The following is a 15,136-nucleotide window of genomic DNA, read 5'->3' on the forward strand; positions in this document are numbered from 1 at the left end:
TTTACTCGCTGTTTTTGTAATTCCTCCCTATTCTTTTTTTTAAGATTTTATTTATTTGTTTATTTATTTATTTATGAGAGACACACAGAGAGAGAGGCAGAGACATAGGTAGAGGGAGAAGCAGGCTCCATGCAGGGAACCCAATGTGGGATTCGATCCTGGCACTCCGGAATGATGCCCTGAGCCGAAGGCAGACGCTCAACTGCTGAGTCAACCAGGCATCCCAGTAATTCCTCTCTATTCTTTTTTTTATTATATATTATGCTCTTTCCTTCTGGTTTGATGACTTTATTTAGTGGTGTACTTATATTCTTTTCTGCTTATCTTTAGTGGTTTTACTATAAGTTTTTTCTTTGTGGTTACCATAAGGTCTACATATAAAATCTTATATTCATAATAACCTAATTTATGTTGATAACCACTTAAGTTTGATCTCATTCTAAAGCTCAACATTTTTACTTTCCACCTCTTAAATTTTATGTTTTTGATATCGTATTTTACATCTCTTTATCCTGTGGATGCCTTAACTACTTATTGTAATCATAGTTACTTCTAAGACTTTTGTCTTTTAATCTTCATAGTAGCTGTATAATTGATTAATCCAGTACCTTTACTACATATTTATCTTTCCACTGAGATTTATTATTTCATATGTTTTCTTGTTACTAATTAGCACCCTTTCTTTTCAGCTTAAAGGAGTCCCTTTAACATTTCTTGTAAGGCTGATGGTGATGAACTCTAGCTTTTGCTTGTCAGGAAAACTCTTTATCTCTTCTCCAATTCTGAATGATAATTTTCCCTGGTAGAATACTCTTGGTTGGAATTTTTTTCTTTCAGCACTTTGAATATATCATGCCACTCCCTTCTATTCTGCATAGCTTCTCCTGAAAAATCAGCTTGAAGTCTTACAGGGATTGCCTTGAACATCCCAAGTTCATATATCTAGAATTTCTAAGTGCCTGCTGAATTTCAGTTAAATGTTAAAAATTACAGAAGCTAATATTTCAGAAAATTAATCAGCTATTATTTTCAAATTGCAGTCTAAATAAAAAATCGAACCTAAAGTAAATCTTGATGTGCATGAACGTTAGTAGTAACAGTAGTTAGTATTTATTGAATACTATGCTAAGGCCTTTACGTAAACTATTCCATTATGTAAACTATTCCATTTAATCATCACCAAAGCCTTGTGAAATAGTTATTATCCCTACTTTAAAGGTGAAAGAAATGAAGACAGAGAAATTCAGGAACTCAGCCGGAGCCAGGATCCAACACCTCAGAAATTTTTCCTGGGGGTACCTGGGTGGTTCAGTTAGTTAAGCATCTGACTCTTGATTTCAGCTCAAGTCAGGGTCTCAGGGTCATGAGATGGACCGCATGTTGGGCTCTATGCTCAGCATGGAGCCTGCCTAGTATTCTCTCTTTCCATCTCCCTCTGCCTTCCTTGTGCTCTCTCACTCCCTAAAAAAAAAAAAAAGAAAAGAAAAGATGAAAAGAAAAGAAAAGAAAAGAAAAGAAAAAAGAAAAGAAAAGAAAAAAAAAGTTTTTTTCTGACTGTAAGCCCTGAGAAGTTTAAAAAGTAGTTTATTAGTGGGCACCTGGGTGGCTCAGATGGTTAAGCATCTGCCTTCAGCTCAGGTCATGATCCCATGTCCTGGGATCAAGTCCCACATCAGGCTCCCTGCTAAACCAAGAGTCTGCTTCTCTGTCTCTCCTTCTGCTTCTGCTCTCTCTCTCTCTCTCTCTTTCACTCTCTTTCAAATAAACAAATAAAATCTTTAAAAAATAAAAGCCGGGATGCCTGGGTGGTCTAGCAGTTGAGCGTCTGCCTTCTGCTCAGGGTCTGATCGCAGGGTTCCCCATTGGGCTCCCCACAGGGAGCCTGCTTCTCCCTCTCCCTGTGTCTCTGCCTCTCTCTGTGTGTCTCTCATAAGTAAATTTTAAAAATCTTTTTTAAAAAGCAACTTATTAGCAATTTATTAGCACACTTATTAGCAATTATTTTTCCATGTTTGATTCTCACCACCCAAAACAATATCAGGTCTTGTTGCCCCCTTTTTCTTCCTTGTTTTTAATCTTCCTATTCATATCATGAACTATCTTCTTTCTTAAAACAGTTTTCAATTCTGTTCCTCTTTTTCTCAATATGCTTCAGTCTTACATACAAAATAACACACACAAAAAAGCAAAAACTTTGAAAACAAGCAACATTCCCTCTATTGTATTGACCTTATATCATATCTCAACAAAATTTTATACCATAGCAGCAAAAAATGAAAAAAGGAAGCAATTTAGTTGCAATCCCACTTTCCCCGTTTTTCAGGACACCTATCTTTCATGCGAACTAAGACTTTACTTTCAAGATTTCTACACAAGCTCTAATTTTTTGTTGTTGTTTTTTAGGTCCAATGTTTCTTTGTACTATTTTGATCTCAACCTTCTATGATCCAGAGCATCCCAGCCACAGAGCTGGAGACCTCAGGATGACTATACCCTCAGGCCTGTGAACTCTGGCTTTCATTGGCCTCCTTTTTCTCCAAGTGAGCCACAAGTCTTATGATTTTGTAGCCATGACTCAAAAAGCATAAAGTATTGTTACTCTTAAGAGCTCAGAAAACAGGACTAATCTTCAAGTTATTAGTTTTCAAACATAATTTTAACAGCCTTTTTAATATAATTATATTCAGAAGTCTCATAATAATAGAGAGAAACAAAACCCTAGTTAAAATGCTAGGAACTTGGATGCTCCACTCCTGCCAATTCCTGACCTATCTGAAGGACTCCAGTTGTTCCCCTATAGTTCTGACTGGCACTGTTTGAAAACTGTGTTGAATATTTAAGAGATATCAGCCTTTAAACATATATAATTATGTAACTAGATGGATGGATAAAGGAATAGATAGATTTTCTTAAATGATCTGGTTAGTTCCTCAGCCTTTCCTTATAGATAAAATCAAACAAAAATATATTATTATTATTTTTTTAAATATTTTATTTATTTATTCATAGACACTGAGAGAGAGAGGCAGAGACACAGGCAGAGGGAGAAGCAGGCTCCATGCAGGGAACCCGATGTGGGACTCGATCCCAGGTCTCCAGGATCACACCCCAGGCTGCAGGCGGCGCCAAACCGCTGCGCCACTGGGGCTGCCCCAAAAATATATTATTTATCCAACATGCATCTTCCTTCCAAGTAAAACTAAACATGAAAAATGCTTATTTATTAAATTGGACCTCTTTGGTAAATGTTAGAAATAAAAAATGATAGTTTTTATTTAAAATGCTATAAAAGTAGGAAGAGTCAATAGAAATTGTCCAAGTTGCCTCAGACCTCACAATTGGCAGTGAAATATTGCCAGTCAAAATTGCAGCTCAGTCATCCCATCAAAGTTCAGACTCAGCCATTTGGACCCGTGGGAGTGGCATGATGGCCATTCAAGTCTTACATGAGTTGACATTGTGTTTTGTTTAGAAGCTCCCTCAAACCCAAATCCTCTGTTTGCTGCTGCCTCTTTCTTACCCCTCAGAACCATTATCTCCACTCCCTCATCTCCGAATTCTTTCTTTGCCCACTCTGACCCAATTCCTATTTCTACAGTTCTGCAAGGAAACAAAAAACAGAAACAAGTACTTCTTCAAATGAGTTCCTTATTGCCAAATCCAAAATCCTTGTCCCATTTGATCTCTTTCCAACATTTCTCTGTTAAAGCTTCCTTTTTGGCTAAGGTGGCACGGATTATCTGCGGTCACTCTGTTTTTTTCTGTTTCTATCTTCTTCGTCTTCTTCCTTTATCCATACCCAAACTGCCCTAAATGCTCATGTTCACAGCATTGGGCCTTCAGGCCTCTTCCATTTAAGCCAATCTTTGTTTTTCCAGGTAATCGATCCCAACCTATAACTTTCAACCATTACACACACACACACACACACACACACACACACATATATGTAATGTATACATGTATGTTTATATATAGTGCCTTATTGCCTTACTTTTGTGCTTTCATGTCTCACCAAGGTGCAGGTACTCCTTAAGACTTTGATCAGCTATTGCGTTCTTCAGGAAACCTTCTGTAGTTTCACATAACATCCTTTGTAATGGATGTTCCTCTGTGAACTCATCACCACGTTATAGTTACTTGCCCATTTATCCATCTCCCTGACTAGATGATGAATGTCATAAGATTCAGGACTGTTTTTCATCTCTGTACCCACTTCAGCTAGCACAGCACCTGAAATTAATGATTGCTTGTTGAAAAAACGAGTAAGTTTTGGGAGCTTAATAAAGGTTACCTTCTTAATTTCTCTTTGAAAAAAAGTTTTGGTAAAACGTGAGTACCACTAGGGGGCACAGAATTATAACAGAATTTTCCAGTACACTAGCTCAAAGGTGTTTTCCTTCTGCATCAGTCTCTTAACAGTTTCTAAATATATATATCCATATATTTAAAAAATCAAATAGCTATATTCAATTTACTTTCAGAAAGAAGAGCCTAAGTCGGTGGCTGAAAGAAAAAGAGTATTGCCGCCATACTAATGTGTCAGAAAAAAATGAAATCAGGCACTTGTATCACTCAGACATATACAGCAGAGTTTTATGAATAAAAGCGAAAGATCACAATGTAAATACAATTTCAAGAAGCTGATACTACAAGATGTGGAACTGTTTTAAAATTTTCAGTAGAAAAAAAGTATCTATGAAAGTATTCTTCCTTCTGCAGGTATAGTAAAGAAGAATACTGAGGCTATTTGTATGTTTAGAATAAAACCCCGAATCCTGTTTCAAAATAAGTAATAGATACTTCCCAATACTTTTCTTTTGGAAAGAGAAACCATCAAAATTATCACACACATTAATAGGCTAAGCTTTGTATTAAAGCTAGCATAAGATCTAGCTTTTTGTTTTTGTTTCAGTGGGTTTTATTTTATTTTTGTATTAAATACTCATAAATTTGAGTCCTGGCTCAACTATTATTAGTTATAAAAATTATTAAGTTATCGACACCTCAGTTTCTTCCCCTATAAATTGGCAATGATTGTAGTGCCTACTTGTGAGGCTATTGTCAGAATCAAATAAAATAATTCTTACAAATCACAGTGCCCAGTAATACATGCTAAATATTATTTTCTTTGACAATGGTTTTTAGCACATTAATTTAGTAATTCCAAGGAAAATAAATTTTGATTAGTTGCTATAATGAAAACGGATGGACCTTTTGAGCCTTTCCTCTACTCTTTGTCTATTCCCCTACCAGCCTCTCTTCACACCCACATACACTCCACCTATACCCTTTCTGCATCCCTGGGGCAGAGGCTTTCTGAAAGGGCCATGTCTCCATTCATTGTGCGGGGCAGAGCTGGGATCCCTCCCTACTGTGTTAGAATCTTCATGTATTCTGGCCGGCTCCAGATGATCTCTGATTCTTTGATTAATTTCTGCTTTTTCGAGAAACGTTTTGAGAAGCTTAATGTCATACCTCTTACAGATAAGAATTCTTGATTGACTAAAAATGGTGCTGTGGTACATAATACTAATGCGTTAAAAATAATAAGAGGAGGTAACCAGTGGTTATAAGATACCTAACAAATGTAATTATAGTAGCTACGCTTATTGGTTTGGTTATGATCTGATAGAAGGGAAATAAAAGTTAAAGAAAATGTTGGTAGAGCTGAAAGGGCATTCTATTCAAGAGTTATATTTCACTTGTACCTCTAGGCCTCTAAGACAAATAGCTAAGCCTTGAGCAAGTCACTGAACAGCTGCCAAAAAAATGGATTTCCATTTCTTCATCAGTAAATTGCCTTTTGCTCTAAGGTTTGAGGATTCTTCTTATCATTACTACTCTGGTTGACCCAGGAATCTCACACTCGATCAAAGTATATCCACATCACTAAAAAGTGGCATTTGTATCACTCACTAGCTAATATGAACCATGAACATAACTTGATGGGAAGGTATGTAGAGGGGAGTAAGGCTGAAGCTAATGGGAAAATGGAAAGTCATAAAGAAAAATGAAAGGGGGAAAAGTAATGGAATCACTGATATTTTGTGAAACCAGCTCATATCTAGTTGTTCTGACTGAAAAGTCTTTCCTAGGCATCTATCTCCTAACTCTTGTATGGAATTTTCAATACTATTATTTTAGAGTACCCTTCAGAAGAAAAATATAATGGGATAGAAAACACACTGAAATAAAATATTTCTGGTAACTATTTTTAGTTGAAACAATCTCCATGTAGACTTCAGAGAACATGAGTTTCCAAGGTCACAAATTTCAGGCAGGAATCTTACAACATGTAGAGAATGAATGGTTAAAAGCAAACTCATCTACAAAGGATAGGAAAGGCTAATCAACTCACACTTTACACTAGCAATAAACATTTGCCTTAGGAAAAAGTAGTTGTCTTTTGCCTTTTATATCTCTTTATAGTGCTCTAATGTAATTCTTATACACAGAATATACCCTATATTGTTTTACTCTGCACAACATCCCATCCTCTCTTCTGATCTCTGGATTTTAATATTTCACCAAAATAAAAGGCAGTTTCCTAGCAACATCTGTATTCAAAGGTACAACAACAGAAAAAGCTTGATGACAATACTTTGTTTTCCTCACAGTTAATTCCTGCCTTCTGGAGAAGTTAGCAGGTAGTAAAGAAAGCAAGGTACATGCAGAGAGACTCTGGTAGAAGAGGCCATGCAGCCTCACTTGGCTTTTCCTTCCAGGTATGCTAAGGCAGAATGATTAGGGCTTGCACCTAAATGCCTCTTTCTGAATGGTAGTTTCAGACACATTGAAATAAAACCATGTGCTCTTATGTACAAACTCAGTTGGAGATAAAAACCGACCACTTGACTAGATACTGAACTGGGAGGTGAGATTTCTGAGTTCCCAGCAACCGTCATACTAACCTGCTATGAATCATGGGGCAGGTCTTTTTCCTGGACTAGCTCTCTAAATGGAGGTGACCCCAGAAGATCCCAAAGCTGTAAACCACTAAGACACCAGCTCTAAACAGCTATTGATCATCAGATCTGATTTTTTAAAAGATTTTATTTATTTATTTATTTATTTATTTATTTATTTATTTATTTATTTATTTATTTATTTATTTATTTATGAGAGACAGAGAAAGAGAGGCAGAGTCACAGGCAGAGAGAGAAGCAGTCTCCATGCAGGGAGCCCGATGTGGGACCCCATACTGAGACTCCAGGATCACGCCCTGGGCTAAGGCAGACACTTAACCACTGAGCTACCCAGGAGTCCCCAGATATGATTCTTTTTTTTTTTTTTTTTTTTTAAGTTTCATGGCATTTGCTTAATCAACATCACTGTTTCTCTGATGATATTATTGCTGTACTTCCAGGAAAATGTCACTGGGAAATTAAGTAGCAGGTTCTCTTTCGGAGAACCATGTCTGCGTTGGCCTTCCTAAAATGTCCTGCCTGCACTCTGGGACCAGCCGCACCAGTAAGATGGAAGTGACCCTGACCTACTCAGTGGTGGTGGTCAAAGTCTGCAAGAAGGAAAACCAATCGGTTAAGAGGAAATGGTTTTCATTTTGTTGCCTGCAGAACAGCCAAGATATTTAAGTTTAGAGCCTGCACACAAGTCATTTTAAGTCTCTAGATCTTTCACCCTGAAAGTCCCTGCACAGAAACTCCGCGGGGAGTCTAAATATAGCAACAGCAAACTCCCCCCCACCCCCCTACCCCCCTCACACACACACCCTCAGCTGGGGTATCGTGCTGTTCTAGGATTGGAGAGCTTGCTCCAAGGCGCTCTCTGCATCTGCCTCGAATAGCAGGGCACGGAGCAATCTCTCGCACCTCCACAGTGCGGGGGTGTGAAGTGTATTAGGAGAAAGAGAGAGTGACTCTGGGTATTGGCGCTTGGCGCACAGTCACGTGGCCCCGCTGCCAGCTGCACCGAGGGGCTCCGAGCTAGTGCCCGAAGAGGAGAGGCTTGGGGAAAAGGAAGGGAGGGAAGCAGGGTACTACGGGTGACCCATCGCCGAGAGAGAGGGCTTCACGCAAATGAGAGCTTAACAATACAAAGCAAAAGAAAGTAAAAGTAAAGCATTTAAGTGGAGCTACTGCCAGAGGCAGAAAGGAGCTGCCGCAGGCGTGGGTGTGTGTACTTACTGGAGGGAGTTGAAAGAGAATCTCTGAGGGGCGGAGACGGCTGAAATCAGACTTTTGCTTTAGTATTGCCTTGGTTTCAGGCTTCTAGAAGGAAAAGGCAAACGGAATCACTCACTACCTGGAGCTCATCTGCTCGGGCTCTGCGGTGGAACCTTAGTTCTTTCCTCAGTTTAATTTGGTGGTGGTTTTCTTTCGTATTTTGGTGGAGTGGGGGGAGGGGGGAATCCACTCTATTGGAAGAGGTTCCCAAGCCCGGCTTCGGTTCAGTGTCCCCACATGGGCTGTGAGGTTTAACGGCTTACGCTTCACAATGCAGTGCTGCTGAAGGCCAGAGGCCGAAGCCCGAGGCACCGTGGCCTCCGTCGTCGCCAAGGGCGCGCACGCTTTGGGTCGCCAGAGTGTCAGAGGTGGCGGGAGACTCAGCCAGTCCTAGCTCGCCACACGTCTCTCACCGCGTAAGGTACAGCCTACAGGGGTGGGGTGACGACCCTGAGAAGCTGCTGTCCCGGGCTCCCTGCCTGACGCCCGGGCTTTTTCTCTCAGACGCCGGGGCCGCCGCTGCCATTGCCGACGCTTAACAGTTTTATGACTTTTTCGGACTTAAATGGAAATTTATTGACTAAGGGAACCCAGTTCGCTCTCCCAGGCTTCGCGCCGCTGTCAGGCGGAGCCCCGCGGCAACTCGTTAACCGCCGAGGAGGAGACACTTTGTAGTTTTTATGCCCTCCCCACCCCCCACCCCCACCCCCACCCCTCCCCCGCCGCAGGGCTAGGAAGGATGTCAAGTTACTCCAGAGCTTGCTACCTGATGCGGGGACGGAAAGTCGCTGCCCGAACGCTGGAGTGAGCCCTGGGGACATGCCTGTCCCCCGCCTCTCCGGCCTGGGAGTCGTGTCCTGCGAGTCCGCACACTGACTAGGCAGGGATCCCGCAGCCGTGCGGGAAGCCGCCCGCCGCTGCGGGGGGGGAGGGGGGGTCGCCCCACGCGCCCGGGGGGACCAGCTGGTACCTGAGGGGCAGGTCGGGGCCGTTCCCGCTCACACTCCTCGCGCAAAGGCTGGCAGGACCCGGCGCGGCATCGTAGCGGCGGGAGAGAGCAGAGACCGGCGTCTCCAGTTTCTCCTCAGGGCACGAGGCCGACGTACCTCACGGACAGCTCCTCAGCCCCTGAGGGAACTAAACCCAAGTCGCGCCTCGGAGAGGGGCTTCCGAGCCCCGGCCCCTCCGGGGGAGGAGACGAACGCAGTCTGGGCGTGGGGAAGCGAGTGCGAGAAGAAAGGGGGGAGCCTGGGGGCTGGGTGTGCGCGCGTGGGAGCGCGCCTCGGAGCGCCCCGCACGCCGCCCGTCCAGCCCTGGGGGCATTTGCGAGGGAGGGAGGAGGGAGGGAGGGAGAGCTCCCGGAATTAGAGAGAGCCGAGGAACCCTCTCAAAGTGACGCCCCCAAACAGGTCCTGATTTCGAATTTGAAGCTAAGACTGCTAGAAATCGGGCCTCCTCCGCACACCCCTCTCCGCCCCCACCCCGAAGCCCGGGCGGTTCGCTGGCTGCTTGCTTCCCCGCCCCTGGCTCGGAGGTCGCCGGCCGGCGGGCGCTCCGTCGGCCGCGGCTTCCTCCTCGAAACCCGCCCGCGCGCATGAGGCCGCTGCCCCCGCCACAGGCGCTGGCGCCCCCCTCGCGGTGCCCGTGGTGATGCCATGCCCCGCCACCACGCGGGAGGAGAGGAGGGCGGCGCCGCCGGGCTGTGGGTGAAGAGCGGCGCGGCGGCGGCGGCGGCGGCGGCGGGCGGGGGGCGCCTGGGCAGCGGCATGAAGGATGTGGAGTCGGGCCGGGGCAGGGTGCTGCTGAACTCAGCCGCCGCCAGGGGCGACGGCCTGCTGCTGCTGGGCACCCGCGCGGCCGCGCTCGGCGGCGGCGGCGGCGGCGGCGGCGGCGGCCTGAGGGAGAGCCGCCGGGGCAAGCAGGGGGCCCGGATGAGCCTACTGGGGAAGCCGCTCTCGTACACCAGTAGCCAGAGCTGCCGGCGCAACGTCAAGTACCGGCGGGTGCAGAACTATCTGTACAACGTGCTGGAGAGACCCCGCGGCTGGGCGTTCATCTACCACGCTTTCGTGTGAGTACCCGCGTCCCCCGCGCGCCCCCCGCCACGCCCGCTCTGGGGGGTCTGTATGCCTGGCCCCCTGGGACGCGCTCCGCGTCCACGCCCTGGGCCGGCGCGCGCGTGCACACACACACACACACACACACACACACACACACACACACTCTCTCTCACACACACTCGCGCGCACACGTGGTGGCTTTTATTTCTTTGCACGTGTTTATGGTCTTCCTCCTAGAGCCTTCCACCTCCCTCAGCCCCACCTCCTCCACCCCTACAGACTCCAGCGTCTCCCGGAACACACCCAATGAGCTGCCCCCGCGGTTTTAGGCACCGAAGGCGAGAGGCCGGCTGACCTGGGACTTAGGCTGCGCGGATAATTGGGAGCTATTAGGTCCCCCGACACGTCTGTTTCAACCGCGAGGGGCGCCCGGGAGCTGGGAAAGGCGTGGGGAAGACGTGCGCCAGTGTGAGGCTTGTGAGAGTGTATTGGAGAGGTTAGCAGGGGATGGCAGGGTCGGACTGGGTGGTGAGAGGAGAAACGGAGGGCTAGGTCCTCAGCCCCGGGGCGGAGCTGGGGAAGCTGTTACTTGGTGGGGAGAACAGCTAGGTTTTAAGTGCGCCCGGAAACACGCCTCGCCACCACCTCCACCACTAACGGAAAATCTGTCAGTGCGTGTAGCCCTTCCTGCCAGAGGTGGCCAGGGTCTCGAAAAGGCGAGCTGGGCGGGGCGAGGTGATGCTCCTGCGCGGGGGCAGAAGCCAGTGCTGAGCCCGGGGGGCTCAGGAACCCCGACCAGAGTGCAATAGCAAACGCGCAAACGGGCCACCTGGGACGGGGATCAGGCAGCGGGTTAAGTAGGCATTTGTGCTGCTGAGTCAAAGTGTGTGTGTGTGTGTGTGTGTGTGTGTGTGTGTAAGCCTTCACCATCTAGCAGAGAATGCTTAATGAGAAAATGATTGGAAGCAAATGTTTATTTTTCCCTTAGGCATTTAAAACCTTTCAGTGGCTTTAAAGTTTACTACTGTTTTTCCCACAAGGTCCATTCATTCAGTCTCCTGTTAGACTTGGGTTTATCTGCACGTTTTAAGGTAATTTTTATGGCATTAGACTCTTATTTTTTTTCTTATTTTTGCAAATCTTTTCTTAGTTTTCTTTTTCATGCTTCTTTATATTACAGTTCAATATAAAGACATCAGCCTGAGGGAGACCTGTAGAGAAAGTTGCAGGCACTCACTGTTCCATTTCTTGTTTCCTAGTAAATTAATAGGTTTTGAACACACGAACTGGGTTTCTTTTAGAAATGAGGCATGTCATCCAAACATAGCTCTCACCTGGGATGGAGGATTGGCGACAACACTAGAAGCAATTTTTGAAATAACATCGAAGAAGGGGCTGGTTTTGTAAATAGGTAAACCTGGAATCTGACCATGTAGGAGTCAGGAAATTGGTGGAGTCTACAATCCGTGGGCTCTGGTGTCTGGAAAATTTTACAGTCTCAGATTGATGTGAATATGTAGCATTAGGTAGAATATTCCAGCCAACTTTCCATCCTACAGTGCATATAAGGAGAACGTTGTGTAGCATCATTATTACATCAAAAGGTATAACTTAACTTTTACTATTCACTTAATGTAAGATTCACATCGATTTAGATGTGATTACTGTAATAAATGATAGACATAGAGAAATACTACAGATGCTTTTCATGTTTGTCCTTTCTGAGTTGATATGTAATTAATCCTGTTACCTATTGAGTCTGATCAATTATTTTAACTTGTCAGGATCTACTAAAACATTTAGCAATAATGATCTATTGCTGAATTTGGCAGCAAAATATATACTGTAAGGAAAATGACTATTTCTTACAAGAATATGCTCAGAATATTTGTAGATTTGAATTTATAATATGATGCCATTTGTGAGTTTTAATTTTTGGTAAATTATGCACTCTATATTTAGAGAGAGAGAGACAACTTTGGCTAATGCTCATGCTTTGCATCTCCCAAGTTTTGCCCTTGAACATGAATGAGGACTTATTGAAATGTAATACAACATTTCTTTTCAGTATGATAGTGTTTAACAGATTTCTATGGCCTTACAGAATTTAAAATTTGTAACAAATTATTTTTCAAGGGACTCAAGTTTGGATAATTCTCTGCTCACCAGAATCTATCAGCCTATCAATGTGATATGTACTTATCAATACCATGTGCTGATACAAAGTTTTGCTTTATACATTTCTGGAGCCTGAAATTGCAATGTTTGAGCAATTAGATAGGGGTGCTAGATCCACATTAGCAGGAAGAGGGATTGGACAGCATCATCTTTTGGGAGGATTCTGCACAACTATAGCCCACCCTGAGGGACAAGCCATCTTTGCAATTGCTGCTTATAGTTTATTTAGAAAGCTAGTCTTTACACATTAAGTCAATAAAGGAAAGTTACTTTGAGCTGTAAGTCTAACAAGACCATTGATAATAAAAGAAATTCTATGAAAACAATTTCTAAAGCAGTGTAACTAACTAATTCCCTGCCAGCCTGGGAATCCCTAAATCTTACTTTAATAACAATTTTTGTAGCACATTAGGGTTCTTGCCAAGAGCAAGTGCACTGTGATTAATGAGGTATTTCAGGGATGGATTTACATGGTTGTCCAGTGTTTCCACTGCCAAGAAGCAAGAAAAGTATGTTTAAAGTTATGTTTCAGGTAAAGAAAAGTTTCTACTAAATATGTAAAAATCATTAATATAATGGTATATTAATAGTGTAAAATGTATTTTCAAGTGTATATATTCTAATCTACTGATGAGATGTCTGTCAAGAATAACAGATGACCTACTTCAAATACTTTCTTCCAATCTTTGTAAATTAGAGGGGATTAGGAGAGTCTGTTCCCTTACTATTCCTTAGGATTTACCAGACAGCTGTGATTCCTACTTTTCTGTCTTTAGCTGTTCTTCAGTTTAATAGATGAGCTATTCAAATGTGAGGTGATATATTCCTTTGAATGTCATTCATCCCTTTTAAATTCATCTTCTTTTTAAGAAAAGTTTAGAAGAATAATGGTGGTAGTAGAACACATGATGGGGCTTCATATATAAATTTGCATTGATGTAACAAATGTGGCTCTGGCAGAGGAAACAGGGTGGCAGATATATGTAGCTCCTCACTTTGTCCAGTATATCTTTGCCTGGTGTAATGCCATGAATCATAATTTATAGATATTTTAAACTAGAAGAAATAGTCCAGTCACCCAAGCTAAGAACTTGCAAGTCATTCTCAATGCCTTTATTTTTATCATACTTGCTCCTGCTGGCTTTCCAAAGGATCATTAAATTCTGTGTATACACTTTATAAATATTTTTCATATCTATCCCTTTCTCTCCTTTGCTGTTGCTACTATCCTTCTCTGTTTCTCAGTATCGCTCCATTGGATTATTTGTAATATTCTCCTGCTTAATCACCCAGCTTCTGTTCTCAGCCTTCCAGCTTTCCACCCTGGCACCATAGTGTTTTTCCTAAAATGTAAATCTTAATGAATCATTCCCTTGCCTATAATCTTTGTGGTGAGGGTCATAAATGTGAATTAAATAGATTGAGGATAGTCAAGAGTTGGGAAAGTGGAGACAAGAGTGTAAGTTAACCAAATTTCTTGGAACAGTACACAAGACACTTTATGACATAGCTTCTGTCCATATTTCTTTCTTCACCTTTCAGGTACATGCTGAGCTCCAGTTACTCCATCCTGTGTCTCACTGCTGTGCTTTCACTCATGCCATTTCCTTTAGTTCTTGCCACTCTGTGCACTCTGGTCCATTCCCACTGTTCCTTCAAAACACAATTAAGGATCGCTTCCTCTTAGATCACTGTCAGAATAATTTAGATGCCTCCTGTCTTAGGTTCCATGGCATGTCAGGATGTCATTATAATGGTGCTTGCCCCACTGTTTTCACTGTGAGCTACTTGGTCTGGCTCTCCCACAGGAGGGCAAACTTCCCACACAGAAAACCTCCTACTTATCCCTGAATCCCAATCACCTAGCACGATGCCTTGTGTCTAGTAGACCCTCAATAAATGCTTGCTTAATAAGTAAATAAATTTTCTTAGAAGCCTTTCAGAGAGGAGTTTCCGAGTGAACTAAGGCTGATGGAACCACTAAATATTTTTTATTTTTTTAGAAGATACTGATGATACATTTTGAGGCAAAAGGCATGGGAGCTAGAAGTAGGAGACCATTACTTCACTTCCAGCTTTCCCACTAGTTATCTTTGGACTTGGAATAAGCCATTTCACTCTTTTGGGTCTCAAAATATTTTTTTAAGATTTTATTTATTTATTTATGAGAGAGAGAGGCAGAGACACAGGCAGAGACACAGGCAGAAGAGAAGCAGGCTCCATGAAGGGAGCCCGACGTGGGACTCGATCCCAGGACTCCACGGTCATGCCCTAGGCGGAAAGCAGCGCTAAACCGCTGAGCCACCCGGGCTGCCCCGGGTCTCCAAATCTTTATCTGTGAAATGGGCACATCAGTGTCCAATGTCTGTGATTCCAGCCAAGATGGTGGAGGATACTACAGATAGTCTAACATTCTACCATAAAGAGAGGGTGTATTTGTAAGGAGAATGGATCTGATCTTTTTATCATTTCCCTTCATTTTTGAGCTGAAGGATCACCTCCTAAATGGTCACTTTAACTTTACTTCTAACTCCTGGTGGGGCCTGTGTGTCATGTGGTAACCAAAGTGATCTTTCCAGAGAATTAACAGAACACATCCCTCTTAAGCTTGGAGGTGGGAATAGTTTGTTGCCTGTCTACCCAATTCCTTAAATGCAGAGACTCTTTCCATCTTGTCCTCTGCCATAACACCAGTACCCGGAACAGTGTCTG

The 15,136-nt window shown here is 43.5% G+C and overlaps 1 protein-coding gene and 1 long non-coding RNA gene across 4 annotated transcripts in view; one reads left to right on the forward strand and one right to left on the reverse strand.

Moving 5' to 3' along the window:
* Nucleotides 1-1,416: 1,416 nt before the first annotated feature.
* Nucleotides 1,417-9,698, reverse strand: LOC119876878. Its single transcript, XR_005367913.1, has 3 exons — nt 9,157-9,698; nt 8,148-8,231; nt 1,417-1,461 (listed from the first exon to the last, which is right to left on the reverse strand). It is a non-coding gene; the product is annotated as an uncharacterized LOC119876878 (long non-coding RNA).
* Nucleotides 9,699-9,841: 143 nt separating this feature from the next.
* Nucleotides 9,842-15,136, forward strand: part of KCNQ5 (potassium voltage-gated channel subfamily Q member 5) — a 505,347-nt gene continuing 500,052 nt past the window's right edge. For all 3 annotated transcript variants that reach the window (XM_038554513.1, XM_038554512.1, XM_038554514.1), the window contains exon 1: nt 9,842-10,257. In XM_038554513.1, the coding sequence (XP_038410441.1) occupies nt 9,842-10,257 (416 nt within the window). The remainder of the gene's footprint in view (nt 10,258-15,136) is intronic.

This window comes from Canis lupus, chromosome 12 (genome assembly GCF_011100685.1).
Source record: "Canis lupus familiaris isolate Mischka breed German Shepherd chromosome 12, alternate assembly UU_Cfam_GSD_1.0, whole genome shotgun sequence".
In the NCBI taxonomy this organism is placed as follows: Eukaryota; Metazoa; Chordata; class Mammalia; order Carnivora; family Canidae; genus Canis; species Canis lupus.